This window comes from Tasmannia lanceolata, unplaced genomic scaffold, assembly GCF_043159265.1.
Source record: "Tasmannia lanceolata isolate RefF3 unplaced genomic scaffold, GAP_Taslan_0.1 ptg000020l, whole genome shotgun sequence".
Taxonomy (NCBI): Eukaryota; Viridiplantae; Streptophyta; class Magnoliopsida; order Canellales; family Winteraceae; genus Tasmannia; species Tasmannia lanceolata.
The window spans coordinates 17197609-17220269 of NW_027518697.1; the positions used below are offsets into that span (position 1 = coordinate 17197609).

Below are 22661 nucleotides of genomic sequence, written 5' to 3' on the forward strand. Positions count from 1 at the left end.
AAAAAGAGTTCCACCAGGAATGTTTTTCTTGCTATCCAAACATCAATTCTTGAACCCATTATCGGAATTTTCTAGAAAAGTTTGGAGAGAAAAATATTTTTCTAAAATTTCTCCATTTTTTAATTTTTTACAGACGAAAAAGAGCCAACCCTGTTCCATTTTTATACAGGGTCTTTCAAGTTATGATGATACTCCTCTAAATAGCCATATCTCTCCCTCTAAATCTTAGAAAGAAAAATTTTCTTTTCAAAAATGTTTTTCTAGCAATCCAAAATTCCAAACTGGGTCGGCAAGTGTTTGACCGAAAATCACGTGTGGGTGAATCTTAAATGTAGAAAAACATGGCGCACGTTAGCATCCACCGATGTAATAAATAGATGACCTCATTTTGGGAAGGCCCCACCACCCATCTATAATATAAAACTGTAATAAATTGGCGATTTGGATCGGTGGAGTTTATTACAAGGGTGGTGGAATTGGCAAGAAGAAAGAGATCATTTTATGCTCACCCACTTAAAACCCAAAACGTTAAAGTTGAAATAATCCAACAAAAAATGGAAAAAAAATAGAGAAAAAATGGTTTGGTTTTTCATTTTTACTTAGTTTCTTCTATGAAATAGTTTTGGTCTTTACACATGATCTTTGACAGTGTTCATTTGATCTTATAATTTACTTATTTCCAATCCTACCCCACGTCACATGCGTTACCGACATAGACCTTTTACTTGAAGATTGCAGAATAAATGCTCTCTTTCTTGATGGGTTGGTGATAAAGACGGCATAAATAGACTAAGGGAGAAAGTGGGTTATTGTTTTTGTTGGATTTTATATCTGGGTTTTTATTTTAGATGTTAGAGGAGTGGAGATTCAAGTGATTTGGAGATGGGGTTTTTCAGTTTTTTGCTGGGGTTTTGGGGATTTGGAGTGGGGATCTCCTTTGGACTTGTTATTGGTTATTTTCTCTTCATCTACTATCAACCCAATGATGTGAAGGTTAGTCTTTTCTTTTCTCTACCTTTTGGGCTGTTTTTCTTTTAAAAGCAAATATGGAGATTCTCCTTTTTCTTCTATGTTCTTTGACTTAATTTGGTTTGGTTCTCTTATTCTCTAAGATTTGTGTTTGTATGTGATGTGCTATCTTTGGATGCGTGTTTAGTTTCTTGGTTATAATCCAGAAATTAAAGATATGATACGAATTTTTCTCCCTGGAGAAAGCAGTAAGCACCAGAAAGAGAAGAAAAATCAAAACATACAATGGAAACAGCTGATGCATAAACAGAAGTTTAAGTTTGGAAATTGCCTTGGGGATTTATCTGAATTATAGAAATGTTTTTGAGGCATGTGGAGCAAAGTCTTATGGTGATGGGAGGAATTTCAGCAATTTGATTTCTGAACTGTGAAACAACCAATTACTCCAAAAGCCAAGCAATTAGAGTTAGTGTTTTTTAATCATCTATACTTAACACTCTCCCTCGCGGGTGGAATTTTCGTGCTAAGTAGTTGGGTTTTGAGCCCAAGACCTGTCGTGAGGCAATTGCTCTGATACCATGTGAACCAACCAATTAATCCAGAAGCTTAAGCTGTTAAGAGTTGGTGTTATTTATTCATCTATACTTCAACTTGAATGATTATCGTAATGTTCCGTGATTCATGTAAATTTGGTATGTGCTCAAATTACAATAGACATGCCGATTATTGTTTAATGAGGATATTTCAGTTTCACACTTTCACCATGTAGTTCGCTTTTTAGTCTTTGCTTGCCTATATTCTTGTGACTGATTTTGGATGAAATTTGCTTTCTCTGAATTTGGTTATGTAGAGTGATTAATATATAGTAACCCCAACTAGTTTGGGACAAATGCTTAGTTGAGTTGAGTTGAGAGTGATTTATATATGAACAGTTAGGGTCAGTTTGGTTGTAGGTAGTTACCTCATAGAGTAGTAGTAAGTAGGTGTTAAGTAGTCAACAAGTGTAATAGCTGTTAAAAGACTTGTTTCCATAATTGTTTGTGAGCGTTGTGCTAAAGGAAGAGTTTGTCAGTGATAACATGGACAAAAGGAATGAGAAGGTCATATGGAAACCTCAGTTCAAACGAAACTTCTTTGATCAAGAGCTTACATCCATTGCTAGGCTGTTGGAATTGCTAGAAGAAGGATACATTAAATAGGATGGGGAAGATAACGGGTTTGGATCTGGAATACCTCTGGTGAATTCACAGTAAAGTCCTTCTACCATAACTTAGCGGCCATCCCTGAGTCTGCCTCAGTAACTAGAGTGTGGACCTTCCATGCCCCTCCAAGAGTTAGCTTTTTTGGGTGGGCGGCTATTCTTGAAAGAATTCAGACTGGATTTTCTGCGAAAGAGGAAGATTCTCATTGTAGATCATTGCTCGTTATGCATAGAGAGGCAGGGGAATCTGTGGACCATTTACTCTTACATTGCAAGGTGGCTAGAGAGGTATAGTGCAAAATTTTATGCAAGTTTGGTATCCATTGGGTGTTTCCAACAAACCTAATGGATCTTCTTCAAGAATGGTAGTTTGTTCCTTGGAAGAAAAGAGGAAGGATTCTATGGAATATATCTTTTCTGGCTTCCTTGTGGGTCTTATGGAAGGAAAGAAATGCTAGAGTCTTCCCATCAAAGTCATTGCTCTCTTCAACAAAGACCCTCCCAAGTTTCAAGTTTATATCTGCTTATGCATTATGGGAAGGTTGGAGAGAAGAATGTTCAAATGTTGAGAGGAGATTGGGTCGCCCCTCCATCTGGTTATTTGAAACTCAATGTTGATGGCTCTAGCTTTGGTAACCTCGGCCCAACTGGGGTAGGCCTTTTGAGAAATGATCTTGGGGAGGTTTTGTGGGCGTTTGCAGGTCCTATTAGAATAGCGGATGCATTGGAAGTAGAGGTGTGCGTAGCTTACCTAGGTTTAAAGCTCTCAAAGACAGATGGCAATCCAATGTGATAATTGAAGTGGCTCTTTAAATGTGATTCGTTGGCTAAACAAATCTGCGAAACACCCGCGGCGGTTTGATAAGTTGTTCAATGAGATGTGTGATTGGTTAAAGTCTTCTTTGATGGTCTTCCATCATGTTCGGCGTTCTGCAAATTCGGTAGTAGTCAGCTTAGCTAGAGAGGGGGTCTCTAAAGAATCCTTGGCTCTTTTTTACTGTCTCCCTCCTTAACTTTTATTATATCTTGTATCTTTTATTTCTTCAGGCTTTCCCCTTTGATCATCTTGGTCATTTTTTCAATATAATGGCTATCATTTTCAAAAAACAAAGTGTAATAGCAGTGAAGTAGTCTCCTTGTAGTGTAGTGGTAGGTGTTTGGTTGTTGACTAAAGTAGTTTTCCGCCCTGGAGTGTCATTAACAAAATAAAGGGGCAGTAAGGGTGTCATAACCAATATAGAGAGAAAAGAGATTTAAAGAGAGTTAAAAGCCAAAATCCCGAGACTCTTCTTGCAAAAACCCATCTTTTCGATAGTTTTTTGCTTGTAGTGTGCTAATATGTCATGTGGGCAAACAAGGCAGAGACAAGCCAAGTAGTCTCCTAGTAGTCTGAATGACAACATGCAACAAAGTACTATTTTTAGATGACATGGCACCCCAAAACGGGTCAAAATACCTAGTAAAGCCGAAAAATTATGAAACCAACAGACCCTTAAGTGAAAAACTAGCATCTTCTTTTGGTAAGTCTGTTAAGAGTTTGCAGTACAAAAATAATCTTTCTAAGTATTTCATGAGTTTGGTCATGGGAAATCATCATGCCTTTTGTTTCATAGAATCATAACACAATCAGCGTTCTCATGGCAAATGATAAAGCTTATATTAGGCTAAAGGATGCAACTGATGCTGAACTGAAACATCATAATTGTTTTGCCATGTGGGAACGGGAATGAAAAATGGTTAACATGTAATGGTTATTTCCAGAGCAAACAGAAAGCATTGGAGAATGGACTACCATATCGTCTGGAAAATTTAAATATAGAATGTGGAAACTTACCGATGTCTCCAAAAGCTTAGGCTGTTGGAGAAAAGCAGTATTTAATCTTTTATACTTTAACATTCCCCTCATGTGTAGCTCACTTGGCAAACACGTGGCACATGTGGCCCCATTTCTTGGGTTGACCATTGCATGTGGATTTTTTATAACAAGGAGCTTTGAACTCAAGACCTTTGGCTCTGATACCATGTGGAAACTTACCAATGTCTCCAAAAGCTTAAGATGTTGGAGAAAGGCAGTATTTAATCTTTTATACTTTCACATAGAACGAACTCTTCTATCCTTCTATTCCAGTCTAGTAAAGGAGTTGTATGAGTTCTCTTGGTACGACCCTTGATCCGCCCAGAAACTAACCCACTTCACATATCAGACCAAGAAGCCCCTGAATTGCCCCTGAATTGTACAACATCAAAAGGATGTCAAAGGAAACATATTTGGTGGCTGATTATTTTTTCCTTAAAGATGAATGATATCCTCTATAATTACTTAGTCTCTGAATTTTCTTACTTTATTTCTTTGTGTTTATATCTTCCTTCAAGCTGCAGTTTGCTTGTCCAATGTGCATATAGGCATTTCTTAGCTTCATCTGATACCTGGTATCTGTGTACAACACTATTACAAGCATCTGCTTGTACATTCTTCCAAGAGCTCAGTAAAATGTTTTTAAGGCAATATTTTTGTAACATCTTTTTTTATTCATAAATATAGGCAATTTTCATTGCATCATTTTAAATGTTTCTTCCAAACATGGTTAGCTGAATTTTGAAGATATTATGAATCTGTTTTGAATTTTGGTAGATTAAATTTTGTTTATTTGGGTTAATGCAGTTTAGATGGCATGTTAGTGAGTTCAGCAACAAAAAGTTTCATGCTCTAGCTAATTCACTCTTCTTATACAACTCAACTCAACTAAACCTTTGTCCCAAACTGATTGGGGTCGGCTAATGAATCCTTTAGAAAATTTTCATGAAGAAGGTGAAAGGATCTACCCGGCTCCTATTGACTAAGTCTAATCCTGACACTAGTTGGGTTCGTCTACATGGATCATTTTCTTCCATTATCTCCTATCCAAGGTCATGTTCTTTGTTATGTTCCTAGCCCTCAAGTCTTTCCTCAATGTTTCTACCCAAGTTGTTTTCGGTCTGCCCCTACCTCTTTTTACTCCATTAACTTGGCACGGGTCACTTCTCACTGGAGCATCCAAAGGCTTACGTTGGATACGCCCAAACCATCTTAAGCGGTGCTCTCTCATCCTCTCCTCAATTGGTGCTACCCCCACCTTTTTTACGGGTGTCTTCATTTTTAATTCTATCTAATTTACTCCTCTTATGTGAAACATTTTTAGGCTGACTGAATTTTGCTGTTAAATAAGTTTATTGAGTTCTTTTTTCTTTGTACAAGAGAAAATATAAGCAGCTCTTGTGGAATGTTCTCACTTTGTTTCTTCCTTCATCGAGATCTTTTGATTACCGGTGTTGGGGCTGAGTATATTAATTATGCTTCCAGAAAGGAACTACATATGTGTTGGTTGTTAGAAGTTGTTTAATTTACCTATGGGCCTAGTCTCAAAAGAAAAGAAGAAGCTCTGCATTCATTTAAATGGACTGATAAGTTTTCACTGTTGACCAGGATCCTATAATTCGACCACTTGTAGAACAAGACTCAAAATCTCTTGAGCGCATGCTTCCAGAAATACCCCTATGGGTGAAAAATCCGGACTTTGATCGAGTATGTGTATTGAAGTTACTGGGCTAATCTCGTGATTCTACTTTTATTTTTGGGAGATTTAAATATTGGAGAATCCCCTTTCTCCTTTCAATTCATTATTGTCATTTCTAATTACTCCTTGATGTTTTGTTTTCTTGAAGGTTGATTGGTTAAACAAATTTCTGGAACATATGTGGCCTTATCTGGATAAGGTGTGCACGTTTGGTCCTTTTCCTGCAAAATTTTTGAAGCTTTTTGAATCTTCTGCGGTGTTCATGTGCTTTTCTCACTTCTATTGATTATTTATGAGTCAACCTTCTTTTTTTAGGCAATATGCAAAACAGCAAAGCAAATTGCAAAGCCAATTATCGCCGAGCAAATTGTGAAGTACAAAATCGAGTCCGTTGAATTTGAATCGCTTACCTTAGGATCACTGCCACCCACTTTTCATGGTTAGTTTGTGTACCTCTTAGCTTTTTATTTTTATGCATCACATTCATGGTTAGTTCTGATTTATTTTCATGGGACTTTGAACCCATAATTTGTTGTTTAATTCTTGTCAGGTATGAAAGTGTACTCCACTGATGAAAAAGAGTTGATAATGGAACTGTCCTTAAAGTGGGCAGGAAATCCAAATGTCGTTGTTGCGGTTAAAGCATTTGGGCTAAAAGCTACTGTTCAGGTTTATTGACTTGCTAAATGTTTTGTTAAGATGAATCAATATTTAGTATCTGTCAAAATACATCTTTGAAATTCCAAAAAATTAACTCTAATTCCCTTAAGTTGTCAGCATGAAGGTCTAGAAGGGGTTCTCTCTTTTAAATTGTGAATTGTTGCCCTTTGTTCAAATGAAAGTTTGAATAGCTTATGGAAGAGAATTTCAGGTGGTGGATTTGCAAGTCTTCGCTTTACCACGTATTACCTTGAAGCCATTGGTTCCAAGTTTTCCTTGTTTCGCAAAAATACTTGTCTCTCTCATGGAGAAGGTGTGTGAGAATGGAAAAATTGATTTTCTTTCGCCCCCAATATTTAGCATCTACTTATCGTATGATCCTCTTTATTTTAATAGAAGAATTGTCTTTGGTTTCACAGCCACATGTTGACTTTGGATTAAAACTTTTGGGGGCAGATGTTATGTCAATTCCTGGTTTATACAGACTTGTTCAGGTATGTTAATTTCTCTTTGGTGGGATGGTAGTAGTTGTACCATATTGTCGAAATTGTACCTTACGTATGTGTGAAAACATTGGTGTACTGTATTGTTGATCTTGTACCATTCTTTTGTGCGAAAACTGTTTGTTTTTGGATTTTTTATTAAACCGCTTGACGACCCCCATTGCAACTATGTTTGGATGGATTGCTGTCTATTTACCTCTAATGTCATTCTTTAGACTTTGCTTCTTCTTTTTTATTTAGTTGTATTTTAAAATATAGAATTTGTGTTGGGGAATCCAAATTAATCTCAGTTTTTCATGCTTTGTTGTTTCTGTTCATATGATAATATTGCCAACGTTTCTTATTTCGTTTCTTATCGTGCATAATTTTGGCTTTGTTATCTGGGTTTATAATTTCTTTTTTATGGATCGGCTGTGTGCAATATGTATTGGGTGCTGGTGCTTTTAGTTCTAGGACATTGTGTTGATTTTGTACCCGATTAAAGGTACTTATTTGTTCTCTTTACAAAAGGCTCACTAAGTTCAGATAGGCTTTTCATAGAACTTCGGTTTGTATACCTCATAATGATTTCTTATTGAATTCACCATCCTTGATCTTGTCCAACTTGTACAAATGTATGAGTGAGGCAGACTTTAGAAATGAAATTGAGTATGATTTGATTTTAAAATTACTTAAAAGAAGTAGACTTAGCCCTAGAAATGTAGTATCACTTTTTGAGGTGGGCATGTATTAGTACTTTCACATACTCATCATCGTTACCATACTTGGGTAACATTCGGGATTTTGGAGATCGCCAAACATTGTAAAGAATGCCTAACGGTGGATTACAGATCTTTTCCGTGCTTTCGTTTTGATGAAATTTCTTTCATGTTACATAGATCTTTTGGCTTCTCTACTGTTATGTCGTCGCCCTGCATACATTTTCTTGTGAAAATACTAACAAACATTAATTCTACGCGGCTAAATATTTTGTATCTTTATAAAATAATTCCATCCTTATTGACATAATAGTTTTGTGCTTAATAAATCTTATCTGTATAACAATAAAAAATCAAGGATAATGAGGTTAAGTCAATTGTTTTGTTGTCGTCTCTCACACACACGTGTATGTATGTATATATATATGCATATATACATATTCATGTATGTATCTATATATTTAAATTTTGGTCCCTTTGACATCTTCCTACAGGAGATTATCAAAGATCAGGTTGCAAAAATGTATCTATGGCCGCGAACTCTAGAAATACCAATCATGGATCCAACAAAGTAAATTCTTGCATTTTGTTTCTAAATTCTGAAGTATCATTTTCTGTAATTTATTGATGATTGCCAGAGGCTAATCAAACACTTACGAATTTTGCAGAGCCATGAGGAGGCCAGTTGGAATTCTCCATGTTAAAATTATCAGAGCAACTAAACTTAAAAAGAAAGATTTATTGGGGAAATCAGACCCATACGTGAAACTAAAGCTCACAGAAGACAAGCTTCCAGCAAAGAAAACAACAGTGAAACACAGTAACCTAAACCCTGAGTGGAATGAGGAATTTAATCTGGTCGTTAAAGACCCAGAATCTCAAGCTTTGGAGATTGCTGTTTATGATTGGGACCAGGTATGACTTTTTTTTTTCTTGTGTAATTTTTTTTTTTTTTTTAATTTTTTGGGGGGATTAAACTATTATAAGTTATACATCCTTTTCGGTGATGTTCTTTAAGCTATGTTTCCTTTTCCTTAGGTTGGAAGACATGAAAAGATGGGTATGAATGTGATTCCTTTGAAAGATCTTACCCCCGACGAGCCAAAAATTTTGACACTTGATCTGCTTAAAAATATGGACCCAAATGACAGTCAAAATGAGAAGTCGCGTGGGCAAATTGTTTTGGAGGTGACATACAAACCTTTTAAGGAGGAGAATTTGGCAAAAGAGTTCAGTGAAGATACAAATGCAGTAGAAAAGGCTCCTGAAAATACTCCATCAGGTGGTGGTTTGCTTGTAGTTACAGTTCATGAAGCTCAGGATGTTGAGGGAAAGCACCACACAAATCCATACGTACGGATCCTTTTCAGAGGAGAGGAAAGGAAAACCAAGGTATCACCAATGTGAAACAACCAATTACTCCAAAAGCTCAAAAGCTTAAGCTTTTAGAGAAGGCGTTATTTGATCTTTTATACTTTAACACCCCACCTCACGTATGGCCCCTCTTTTTTGGGTTGGTCTACACATGGCACATGTACCCCCTCTTTTGAGTTGGCCATTACTTGTGGGTTTTTAAGGAGTTTTGGACCCGGGACCTTTGCTCTGATACCGTGTGAAACAACCAATTACTCCAAAAGCTTAAGTTGTTGGAGAAGGCACTATTTAATCTTTTATACTTAAACAAACAACTATGTGTTAGGGTAGGAGGCCAGAGTTCTTTGTCTAAATTCTAGAGATGGTGCATTTCTTTGGTGCATATATTTTGTATTTATTTAAAGATCCTGAATTTTGTTGGTGCAGCATATTAAGAAAAACAGAGATCCAAGATGGGAAGAGGAGTTTCAGTTTATGTTGGAAGAACCACCCATCAATGATAGAATGCATATAGAAGTCATCAGTCGGCCTTCAAGTATTGGCATTCACTCTAAGGTACACATTTTGCACCTTATCTTGTCAGCATGTTGAATGCTTTGGTTGATTTTTAACTGGCGAGCACTGATTATGATGGTAGGTCCTTTATATTTTTGTCCCAGTGTTCTCTTTTACATGTTGATTTTTCTTGGAGAGTGTTGATGATAAAGTATTTAGTAATTGTGGATCGAAGAGTTGTAACATGCTATGTAGAAGTAGGACTCATATATCTTCTATAAGAATTTGTAATAAATCTTTATAACTCCCACAGTTTTTAGAAAGCTGAAATCAAGGAATGTGAAACAGGATAGGGTGATGTGCCTAGAGCATTTGATTTTTTTTTTCGAATGACAATCAACAAGATTAACCAATGGAAAAAAAGAAATACACAAAAATTGCATGGATCCTCTTGGAGGAAGATGATCAAAATAAATTCGTATTGTTATCCTTGTCGCCTCTGGGATGAGCAAGCTGATCTGCCTGGGGTGTCTGAATTGTTTTGGAATCCCAAGTCATCTATTTTTGGCGTCTATGCATTATTCTTTTCAGTGTAGGCTGCTAAAGGTCAACATCACCTCCTCCGTCTTGATCTTCTCCTCCACTCTACGTTCTATTTTTAGACACTGAATATAAGTCTTCTTCTTGTAGTATTTCCACCCGGAGGAAATAGGCCATGTTTCCATTTCCCTTTCAATCCAAGTTGCCCTCGAATTTCACTCATTTCCTCCCATTCTAACAAAGATCAATATTCCTTGCAAGTTGCAATGCATAATTTGATCAACTCTCTCTTCCTTCAAAATATACTAGTAACCAAGGCTTCAAATGTCAGTTTCAGTATGGACTTCACTCTCCACAAAAGTTGAAGTACTTTTTCGATGTCCATGGAAATATTGTAAAAATCTTGGAAGTTTGTGGAAGTTCATGGAAATAATGAAAATTTACAATGACACTTCTGGAAATGCGAATACGCACAAAGACACACCTGAAAACCATCAAGTAAGCAAGACATTCATCCATTCTAAACATAGATCTTTCACATGTTTTGAAAGAGATCATGCCATTTCTTTTACTTTTCGACTTACTCATTAATAGAATGCCATTAATATGTCTAGGGTATATGGTGTTCTTTTTGGTTATGTGAGTGCGTTGCAAGGAATCAAACTTTTGACTTCCATCTGAACTTCGGTTCCCATGGAAGTCGACATGCATTGGTTATGTGTTGGTGGAAGTTCAAAACCATGCAAGTAACTTTTATGAGCTTGGCTCCCTTTATTAGAAACCTCTAATTGATTGTTGAAAGCTTTTTTGAGAATTTCATGAGTTTTTAACTACAAAAAAGTGTAAACAAAGGGAAGAGTGTAATTATTAAAACATGTGAAAGCGGATATCAATTCCCTTTTTAATTTTTCTCTCTCTTATATTTGTATCTCATGTTGTGAAATGTGAAGAATTCAAAGGCGAAGGTCACATTCTTTTAACCAGCTTCAGATCTTTCATATGGATTTGTGAGATAGGTTTTGGGGTGAAGGTGACTCAACAATGTGGTTCTTTTGGCTTTGTGTTGAGGTCCCAATCTATGGCAACTTTCAAGCAAGGTTTTTTAAATTTCGGTTGGCACGAAAATGAGAACATTTCAGTTTCGGTGCAAATCTTGTAAAATCATGGAAATGTATGGAAACATATGCAAATGATGAAATTTTAAGATGAAACTTTGGAAAATGCTATAATAAGCACGAATACGTACTTAGAATCCATCACATAAGCAAGGAAGCCATCTCAATCGCATTGAAAACCTAGTGACATGCATGTCGCACATGTATAGTACAATAAAGTCAATAAAGAAGTACAATGTAATGAAGCATAAGAAAGTACAATGATCAGTCTCCCCTCCAAGGACTCCAACTCTATGGTAATACCACATAGAGTTGCGACGTTGCGAGGAAAAATGTGTTTTTTTATTTGCAGTGTTTTTGCGATTTACATTCGATTAAATGATGAATTATTGGGTTTTGAGAAAAGAATAGCTTTATACGATGGAAATTATAACTAGGGGTGCAACTTGGGTCGGGCTCAACCCGAACCCGATGGGTTCAACTTTATTTGGGCTTGGGGTTAGGGTTGGGAAAAGCCAACCCGATTTAATTTCGGGTTGGGTTAGGGTTGAGGCCTTGGGCAACCCGATCTGAACCTGAACCTGACTTCCATCCTCTAATTTTATCGTGATAACTTGGGGTTGTGTTTTTTTTTTTTTTTTTGTGTATTTTTCTGGTTGACCCTGGGTTAACCTAGCTCGATTTGGAAAAAATAGGTTGCACGGGGTGGGTTAGGGTTGACCATCCTCGACCCGAGGCTCGGGTTAGGATTGAGGGAATGCTATCTTGGGTTGGGCTAGGGTTGGCCTCAACTGATCCAACCCGACCCGAGTTGCACCCGTAATTATAAAATCTTTCCAGTTTTTTGTTGTTCCGACCATTTTGGTTGAATTTCGGAAATTTCGGTCAATTTCGAAGGAAATAATGATGCGGAAGGAATTCGTTGAGATTTCATTTCTGTGGGGATGGAAATGGAAACATTTCGGTCTTTTCGGGCTGGTTTATTTAAAACCCTGCTATTATTAAGTATGTGATCTATGTAAGGGACTTAATATTTCTTTTTATTTTTTGAATGGTGTTGAGAATAGTTGGGTATTACCCACTTAAAAGGGGTATTTCTGTCACACATAGACAACGTGTGGGAGGGGAGACACATGACTATCTCTCTCTCTCTCTCTCTCTCATTCTTTCTTCTCCATTCTATTTTCTTCTCTTCTCTTCTCTTCTCTCATTCCACCATGGAAGATAGGATACCTCTAACATGGTATCAGAGCTTAAGGATAGAGGATTCAAGATGCAAGATTCTAGAAGAGCTCACCCTTTCTCTTTCTTTTATTTATCCTTTTTCTTTTTCTTTTTTTAGTTTTTTTTCTCATCAACCCAAACCCTAGCCGCACACCCCACCTCGACAAAGTTGTTTTCTCTCCCACACCCCCATTGTCACCCCTTCCCACCACCACTATTTTGCCTCTTTTCTTAACCATAAAATTGCCACAACCCTCAAACCCACTACTTTTTGCCCTTCCACCATTGCTCCATCCCACACCAATCATTCCTTATTTCCTTGGATCTTCCATCCTAACCCTAATCGCCCGTGCCCTAATCACTATCATTGCACCCCCCCCCCCCCACCCGGGGCCATACTTTTGTGTCTTTCCATCACTAAAACCTAACCTAGATGCTCCTTCCTTTTTTTGGGTTTCTTCAAACCCTAACCCTAATCGAATTCCCCAAACCTTATATATTCCCATTTCCGCCCCATGTTGTATGTAGGTTGTCCAAGGCCTTGTATGGCTTTAAACAGTCTCTTCTTGTCTGGTTTGGGAGATTTAGTGAGGCAGTGATACGATTTGGCATGACACGGTATGTTGTGGACCATTCAGTATTCAGTTCTCAGTCTAAAGATGGTCGGATCTTCATGGTTGCTTATGTAGATGACATTGCCATTACAGGGAGTGATAGTGCAGGTATACAGAGGCTGAAGGATTTCCTTTAAAAATATTTCTGTACCAAAGACCTTGGTCGTCTAAGGTACTTTCTAGGGATAGAGGTAGCATATTCACATAGGGGACTATCTTTGTCACAAAGAAAGTATGCACTGGATATATTAGAAGAGATAGGTCTTCTGGGAGCGAAGCCAGCTGAGACACCAATGGACCCAAATGTAAAACTTTCTCCTAATCAGGGGGATTTATTGGAGGATCCGGGTGGATACAGACACTTAGTTGGGAAGTTGATCTACCTCATTGTCAAACGTCCAGACATTTCCTTTGCAGTTAGTGTGGTCAGTTAGTTCATGAGTACACCAGGACAATTCACCGGTCAGCAGTCACCCAAATAGTGAAATACTTGAAGAAAGCTCTTGGTAAAGGATTGTTCTTTGGGAAACATAGTCTTATGAGGGTCGAGTGGTATTCAGATGCAGACTAGGCAGAATCTCCTGCTGACAGGAGATCTACTATCGGCTATTGTACTTTTGTTGGAGGCAATTTGGTATCTTGGAAGTGCAAGAAGCAGGATGTAGTATGCAGGTCGACTATTGTACTTTTATTGGAGATTGGGTTGCCTTACTCGTCACCTTCTTCACTTCAGTGTGGTAATAAGTCAGCTATCCATATAGCATTGAATCCAGCCTTCCATGAGAGAACAAAGCACATAGAAGTGGATTCTCACTTTATCCATCAAAGGATTCATAAAGGGAAGATCTGCATTGTTTTCATGAGATCAAATGATCATATAGCAGATACGTTCACCAAACCTCTAAGTAGAGCGAGACTAGGTGACTTATGTAACAAGCTCCAGCTTGAGGAGGAGTGTTGAGAGTAGTAGTGTATTACCCACTTAAAAGGGGTATTTCTGTCACACACTCACACACACATATTGACGTGTGGGAAGGGAGACACATGACTCTCTCTCTCTCTCATTGTTTCTTCTCCATTCTATTTTCTTCTCTTCTCTTCTATCATTCCACCATGGAAGATAGGATACCTCTAACAAATGTTAAGGAATTTTATTACTCCTTCACTTCAGTGTGGTAACAAGTCAGCTATCCATATAGCATTGAATCCAGTCTTCCATGAGAGAACAAAGCACATAGAGGTGGATTGTCACTTTATCCATCACAGGATTCAAAAAGGGAAGATCTACACTGTTTTCATGAGATCTGTTGGATATCTATGTGTGTTTCTATGTATGCATACCATAAGGGCATAGTAGTCTTTTCCTCTTTCCCATCTTATATATACTTGAGTGAAGGGGAGAGACCGTAACTCATTCCATTCTCTCATTTTGGTTCTTCTTCTAGGGACCAAATTGGAGATTCTTCTCCTCTTCTCCTTCTCCTTCTTCTTCTTCTTCTTCTTCTTCTTCTTCTTCTTCTTGCCCCCCCCTCTCTATTTCTTCTTCTTCTTCTTCCTCCTCCACTCCCCGCCCCCACATGCTGTCCCTCTTTCTCCACTCCCTCCTTTCTCTATTTCCCTCTTCTTCTCCCTCCTAAAACCCCAAAATCTCCACTCCTAATTTCCCCTTCTTCTTAAAGCCCTAAATCCTCTACCTCATAAAACCCTAAATCCCTCACCCACTCCCTATTTAATGGCCTAAATCTCCTCTTTCTATTATTCATCTTCTTCGCGGCTTCGATTTCCTCTCGGCATTGGCCCGAATCTTTCTCTCTATGCTCCTTCATGTGCATTGTCTCTTTATGCCTCTCCTCATTCTCTTGTGTCGTCGGAGCTGCGCTCGTCTGATGGAGTCGCCATTGTGACTTCTCTTTGTCTCTTCTATTTCATCTCCTTTCGAGCCGTCGTGGCTTTTTCTCTTCCGATGGATCCATCGAATACTTCGGATCCTCCTCTCTCACTCTCCCTTACTGACAGTGTGACTGATCCTCCCGGGGCTCCTTCGCCTTTGAGCTACCATCCCACAGTGTACTCTCCCTCTGTTGAGCAGTCATTTCCCCAAATGACTTCGGAGCGCCTTGACGGCTCCAATTATCTTAGCTGGAGGAGGGCTGTTGAGACCTATCTTCTCGCTCGTGGCAGAGTGTCTCTCATTGAGCGGGGTCCTCCACCCTCCTCAGATCCATCCTATGACCGGTGGCGTCAGGATGATGCGATGGTTCGCATATTACTATTGCAGAGCATGGCTTCTCATATTTCTCGCCCAATGATGGACTTGGCGACTGCCAAGGACATTTGGGAGCATGCTGCTCTCATGTTCTCTGGGGTTGATAACCTCACTCGCATCTGTGCGACCTACTCTGAGTGGATTCGTCTTGAACGTCGCGACTTATCCCTCTCCGACCATTACAGTTAGTTGATCTCTCTATCCCAGCAGCTCGATGTCTTTATGCCCCTCACTTTAGATCTGACGGTTCTAGCTCGTCTGCGGGATCAGCTTAGGGCTACACACTACCTTGAGTCCTTGGGCCCAGACTTCTTACCATTCCGTCAACAGATGATTCGCTCAGGGGCCATCCCCTCTCTCCCAGAGATTTACTCCCGTGCTCAGCAGTGTGCCCTGGGAGGCTCCTCCACTATGCTTCCTTCAGAGGGTTCCACTCTTGCTTCTTATGATACTGGGACTTCTTCCACGCGTGACACTGGTCCTTTCGGTCGTGGCACTGGCTCCTTTGGCCGTGCTCGCGGCTCCTTTGCCCGTGGTCGTGTGATGGGTGGTGGTCGTGGTAGGCCATATTGCACTCACTGTCAGAGGGATGGTCACCGTGTTGATACTTGCTTCGTGCTTCATCCAGAACTCCGTCATTCCCGCGCTGCCCACCTCTCTGCTGCGTCCCCTACTGATGGCACATTCTATTCTTCTACTTCAGATCTTCCAGAGGAGCCTTTTGAGTTCACCAGAGCTAATTATGAGGAGCTTCAGCATCTCCGCCTTAGCAGCCACCCTCCATCCGCCGCGGTTGCCCAGTCAGGTAGTGCACCTGCTTCCTTTCTCACTAGCTCCAGCTCCTGGATCATTGATTCTGGGGCATCCAACCATGTGACAGGTAACTCTCAATCCCTTACATCATTTCAGTCATTTCCTTCTCATTCTCATTTTGTCACTCTGGCTGATGGCACCAAAGCTCCCATTTCTGGTACTGGTTCTCTGTCACCCCATGAGGGTCTAACTCTATCATATGTCTTGTGTGTTCCCACCGCTCCTTTTAATTTGTTATCAGTCAGCCAGCTTACTAAATCTTTGCATCGCTCTGTCTCATTTTTCCCTTCATATTGTGTTTTTCAGGCTCTCTCAACTGGGAAGACGATTGGAACGGGTCGTAAGCTGGGCGGCCTCTATCACCTCCAGTGCCATCCCTCTCCCACCATTTTGAGCAGCTCTATTGATGCCTATCAATGGCATTGTCGTCTTGGTCATCCATCTCTTCAGCATCTCAGGCAGACTTCCATTGTCTCCTCTAACCTTCAGCCATTTCAGTGCGAGTTGTGTGAACTCAGGAAACACCATCGTGTGTTGTTCCCTTCTAGGCTTGATAGTAGAGTTTTGAGACCTTTTGCGTTGGTTCATTCAGATGTATGGGGTCCCTCGAGGACCAAGTCTTTTTTTGGATATACATATTTTATTGTCTTTGTGGATGATTTTAGTCGAATGACAAGGGTTTACTTAAAAATCGTACTAAAGTGTTTACTGCTTTCCGCACCTTTTATGCTGAAATTACTACTCAATATGATTGTTCCCTTAAGTTTTTAAGAACAGATAATGCTAGAGAGTATTTTTCCTCTTCGAGTAGGTTTCAAGACTTCTTAGCCACTCATGGCATTCTACACCAATCCTCATGTGCATACACCTCTCAGCAAAATGGTGTTGCTGAGAGGAAGTTGTGCTACCTTCTGGACATGACATGTACTCTTCTTGTTCAGATGCATGTTCCTAAGGTATATTGGAGTGATGCCATTTTTACGTCATCCTTCCTCGCTAACCGTCTTCCTTCGTCAACCTTAAGCAATCAATCCCCATTTTCGGTCCTTAACCCTCACAGTGAACTCTTTCCTCTTACCCCTTGTGTGTTTGGCTGTGTGTGTTTTGTCCACAAACTGGGCCCAGGTGTGGACAAACTAGACCCCCGGGCTGAGCGATGTGTATTTCTGGGTTACTCCCGCACCCAAAAAGGATACAAGTGTTACAGTCCTAGCCTTCGTCGGTGCTTTGCTTCTACCGATGTTACCTTCTTCGAGTCTGTTCCGTATTTTGCGAGTCCTCCTCCACAGGTCCCTTCGGTTCCTCTTCCTATCCCCGTGCTTCCCGATGTGGTACCCTCTCTTCCTGCCCCCATGCAGGCTCCTCCGTCTCCACCTCCTCCTCCGCAGGTTCTCGGCCCCGTTAGGATCTACCAGCGTCGATCTCGTCCTCAGCCGTCTCCAACTCTGCCTGCGCCAATCTTGTCCAACCAGAGATCACAGCACCTACTTCACAGGTATTGCCGCCTTCTGGCCTTCCACTAGATTCTCTCATTGCATCTCGTACACGCTCACGTACTACTGCTCACCCGCTATCATCTTATGTCTCGTATGACCGTTTCTCACCTGCATTTCGTGGCTTTGTAGCTTCGTTGTCTTCTGTCTCCTTGCCTAAGTCTTTGTAGGAAGCACTGGCACACCCTGGCTGGCGGGCTGCTATGGACGATGAGATGAGCGCCCTTCAGGCGAATCAGACTTGGGCTCTTGTTCCCCCTCCTCTTGGAGTTCACCCAGTTGGATGCAGATAGATCTATGCCATCAAATACCTTCCTGACGGCACAGTTGAGCGCCTCAAAGCGCACTTGGTTGCTAAAGGATACACTCATACTTATGGGATTGATTACACTGCCATCAAATACCTTCCTGACGGCACAGTTGAGCGTCTCAAAGCGCGCTTGGTTGCTAAAGGATACACTCATACTTATGGGATTGATTGCACTGACACATTTTCCCCTGTTGCCAAAATACCCTCTGTGCGTATCCTTATCTCATTGGCCGTCAACTATGGGTGGCCTCTTCACCAACTTGATGTCAAAAATGCTTTTCTCCATGGCACTTTGGTTGAGGAGGTGTGTATGGAGCAACCTCTAGGGTATGTTGCTCAGGGGGAGTTGACCACCTCTGTCTGCCGTCTTCACAAGTCCCTATATGGCCTCAAACAATCCCCTCATGCTTGGTTTGGCAAGTTCAGTGATTCTCTCATAGGATATGGTATGAAGCAATGTGAGGTGGACCACTCTGTCTTTAGCCTCAAATCTGATGCTGGATATGTCATTCTCATAGTCTATGTAGATGACATTATCATTACAGGGAGTGACTCTTGTGGCATTCAACTATTGAAGAGTTTTCTTCAGAAGTAGTTCTCTACAAAGGATCTTGGTCGCCTTCGATACTTCTTAGGGATTGAGGTATTGTACTCTGGTACAAATGTTTCCCTATCTCAGTGAAAATATGTTTTGGACCTTCTGGATGAGACTAGATCCTTAGGGATCAAACCTGCTAGTACTCCCATGGAACCAAATAAAAAGCTCCTTCCAGAAGAGGGAGACTTATTAGAGGATCCTGGCATATAGGAGACTTGTTGGAAAGCTCATATATCTTACTCTCACTCGTCCTGATATTTCCTATGCTGTAGGAGTGGTCAGCCAATTCATGAGTGACCCTCGTACCTCTCATTGGGCAGCTGTAGTGCATATCCTTCGTTACTTGAAAAGTGCTCCAGGGAAAGGGCTACTTTTCAAGAAACAGAGTCACATGAAGATAGAGGCCTTTTGTGATGCTGATTGGGCTGGCTCTCCGGCTGACAGACGATCCACTACTGGATATTGCACCTTTGTTGGGGGAAACATTGTCTCATGGCGTAGCAAGAAACAAAATGTTGTATCTAAGTCAAGTGCTGAAGCAGAATACAGGGTTATGCCTCACACTTGTAGTGAGCTCATTTGGCTACGTTCTCTACTATCTGAGATTGGGTTTCCTCCATCTTCTCCTGCAGAGTTGTATTGTGACAACAAGGCGGCTATCTATATTGCGAACAATCCTATGTTTCATGAGCGCACCAAGCATATTGAGGTGGACTGCCACTTCATTAGACACAGGATCCAGTAGGGCGTGTTACGTACTATTTTCACTCGATCGGCCGACCAACTAGCGGACACCTTCACCAAACCATTGAGCAAAGCTAAATTTATTGATATTTGTAACAAGCTAGGAATGTGTACTATATACATTCCAGCTTGAGGGGGAGTGTTGGATATCTATGTGTGTTTCTATGTATGTATGCCATAAGGGCATAGTAGTCTTTTCCTCTTTCCCATCTTATATATATTTGAGTGAAGGGGAGAGACCCTAACTCATTCGTAGTAGTGTATTACCCACTTAAAAGGGGTATTTCTGTCACACACACACACACACACACACACACATATTGACGTGTGGGAGGGGAGACACATGATTCTCTCTCTCTCTCATTGTTTCTTCTCCATTCTATTTTCTTCTCTTCTCTTCTATCATTCCACCATGGAAGATAGGATACCTCTAACAAATGTTAAGGAATTTTATTACAACTTAATATTTATTTTTGTTCACATTTTGTTATTTTGGCAAGAGAAGTTGATAAAGTAGATATGATAGCTGGAGGTGTAAATAGTACTGGTCTTAGCATTTTTTTAATGCTAAAAATTTTATTAAAGAGGGGGCAAGAGCCCAATGACTAAGATTGTCAAACATACAATACAAGTGAAATGACATGGGAAAAAAATGAAAACAACACAGAAAACAAACATCCCAACTCTCAGAACAACCTCAAGGAGGAATATAATCTAGTAACAAAGTCGCCTCTGTGTCGACATATGAATGCGAAAGTGAGTCCGCAGAAGAGCGTGAACCTCCACCTCATTAGGCTCCATCTCCCCGATAGGAACTGAAAAAGCCAAGATCGCTTCTCCAGTGTGATCGTCCATTTATCTAGATATGGGGCAAAGTGCGCAATGGGATGGACATTCTCCGCTAGGAATGCTTTGACTAGAATCCCAGCCAAAAGCGATTGGTGTGAACAAAGCCAAACCAAGGGGTTGTTTTTTTATCATTATTTGTTGCTTTCCTCTCTTTTTTTAAGGATTTGTTGCTTTCCTCTTTTATATGGATTTATTAATAGATATGTTCTGCTTGTTGATAGTTGATTATAGAGAAACATTTACAATTACCCCTGTTCCATATCAGTTTGCCCTAGATATAAAAAAGTAAATGTACATCAAATAAGACAACTTACATTGGGAATCTTTGTCAACATTATACATTGCTTCTTCTTTTTTCAGTACTTATTATTAGATATGTTGATGTCCTACGTCATATGTTCTCTTTGGTGATATGATGATTATTTAAGGGGATCCCTTAAAATAAGTCATGCAGTTTGTCCTATTTGTGAAAAAGTATACCAAATAAGACAAACTGACATGGGATGTGCCTAAATCCATGGGTGCCAATATCCATCCCCTTGTTATCGTTATTGTAACTATTACATTATGTTGATGACAAGTTACCATTATAGTGGTTTTTCCTCTGCTTGAGTTCTTTATTATGCTTTCTGTTATACTAGATATGTTGCGAATCCTTTTGTGCAAACCAAAAAGTGGTTTACTTCTAACCATCTCGTTATTATTTCGGTAAATTTTTTATATTCTAAGTTGGATTTTCCATACCATTTGGAATTATCTTTTTCCATTCATTCAGGAAACACTTGGATATATCGATATCAACCTCGCAGACGCTGTCAACAACAAACGGATCAATGAGAAATACCATCTCATTGACTCGAAAAATGGAAAGCTTCAAATCGAGTTGCAGTGGAGAACATAAAGCGCGCGGTACCACTTTGTTGAAACTTGAATCCACAACAAAAAACTCAACTGGTTGGCAGTATAAAACATTCCATTGGTTTCCTAGTTTCAATTTCAAATTTCATGTTGTTCCACAGGTATAATAAGAGGAAATTGAATCCCTGTAAATACAAGCTTGTTTTTTGATTAATGTAATGATCTTTCTGAACTCTTAGAACCCCACTTATTATTTGGTTAGGTGTGTTTGCATAGGGTTTTAATCGCAGGTATAATGTGACTCGCCAAGTCCAGCCTTTACAAGTATCAAAGTAAAGATTGGCCTCTAGACATGGCCCAAGCTTTATTCTCTTATCTTTGCAACAAGGGGTTTCGAGGTTTTAATTCTAAGAATGTACAGCTTATGAGCAATACAAGTGAAAAAAACTTCGGATTGCAGTCGAGGTAGAAAAGTTTCCCCCATGTCTGATTAGTGCTACTGCATTTATGAATTTGTGTTTCTGTTTTTGATAAGTAAGCTGAGATTTCTGCTAGAATTGCCACTATATTTATGCAATGGATATAAATCTCATCCTGTTTAGCCGGAAAATAACTGCTAAACTGTTGTTTATTATCATTAGCTGCTATATTTTCTTCTCCCAGTATTGAGTCTTAACAAAAATTTGGGTTAAAAGATTTTGGTTATCTATTTTTTTTCTGCCAAAAGCTTTTGAATGATATTTTGATGCTGTCAGATAGAAAACAAAACTGAGATTATTGTGATGTGGCAATATGTGATGTGGATTGCACAAATGAATGGTTCATCTTTTCTTGGTGGAATCCTATATAAGGCTGGATAGAGGTTTGATTGATCAACGGCCTAGGATCATCCGATCAAGGTGATCTCAATGCCATTTGGCCAGCCTTATGGTTGCTGTTTGGATCAATGGATCTGATCAAATAAAGGAGGCAAAAATGAGGCTCAATAAGTGTCTTCTAAGGAAGGAGTGTAGAAATGACTTTTTTGAGCATTTTCCTACGAGTTAGTATTATGTTTTGCTGTGAAAAGTTAAAAATTATAGTTTCACAGAGTGGATTTCTTACCTCAGAAGGCTCTCATAGAAAGACTAGACATGGTTTAGGTAGATGAGAAAGTCAAGTCTAATGAGGGCATTTTTCTATGGATACACTACTACGCACTAACCCCCACCCCCTCACACCCCACATGTGCGCGCGCACACACACATGCCTTTTATGGGTAAGCTGGGGTTAGGCGGACCAGGAACAAGATCACCGCCCAATCACTAGAACAATGTTTAAGGAAGAGGGAAGATCAATTAGGGACATGCCCTTGAAGGCAAACTCAAAGCAAGCAAGAGAAAAGAAAATACAAGGGATCCCTAGAGCAGGGCCCCATACTCAGGTGAAGCTATGTTTACTGTGATCATGTGGATACACCGCAGTTTACCATTGGCAAAGCTCACTTCCATTGCTAATTGCCATAAAGAGTAAAGTGCTAATTGGCAAAAGTTTGTGTGAATGGGAAAGTAGACCTCATCCTTTCTATAATGGAAATGATTCTTGCATGGAAAAATGCCTTTTAAAACCCCGTAGTAATATACATGTAATGTCTTTTGAAATTGAATTGTTCTATTATCGTTTCAAAAAAAAAAAAAATCAAATAATGAAGATTCCCTCATATTATTATTCTTTCCCTAAAGATTATGAATTAACTTGCCACCCAAGATCATCTTACACATGGTTTTGTTGCCAGATGATCTGA

The 22661-nt window shown here is 39.7% G+C and overlaps 1 protein-coding gene across 1 annotated transcript; it reads left to right on the forward strand.

Moving 5' to 3' along the window:
• Positions 1-464: 464 nt before the first annotated feature.
• On the forward strand, positions 465-21110 carry LOC143854209 (synaptotagmin-2-like). Its single transcript, XM_077364059.1, has 12 exons — positions 465-993; positions 5634-5732; positions 5873-5923; positions 6040-6163; positions 6275-6393; positions 6596-6697; positions 6804-6878; positions 8080-8156; positions 8254-8500; positions 8624-8977; positions 9386-9514; positions 20796-21110. Exons 1-12 carry the CDS (start codon positions 883-885, stop codon positions 20919-20921), a joined length of 1614 nt encoding a protein of 537 aa, XP_077220174.1. The 5' UTR covers positions 465-882; the 3' UTR covers positions 20922-21110.
• The last annotated feature ends 1551 nt before the right edge of the window (positions 21111-22661 follow it).

Bases quoted from the DNA above. Each gene is read 5' to 3' on its own strand.
- LOC143854209 (XM_077364059.1), top strand. From the start codon at position 883: ATGGGGTTTTTCAGTTTTTTGCTGGGGTTTTGGGGATTTGGAGTGGGG. The intron at 5,733-5,872 runs GTATGTGTATTG...GTTTTCTTGAAG, and splicing joins AAAATCCGGACTTTGATCGA to GTTGATTGGTTAAACAAATT. The intron at 9,515-20,795 runs GTACACATTTTG...CCATTCATTCAG, and splicing joins GTATTGGCATTCACTCTAAG to GAAACACTTGGATATATCGA.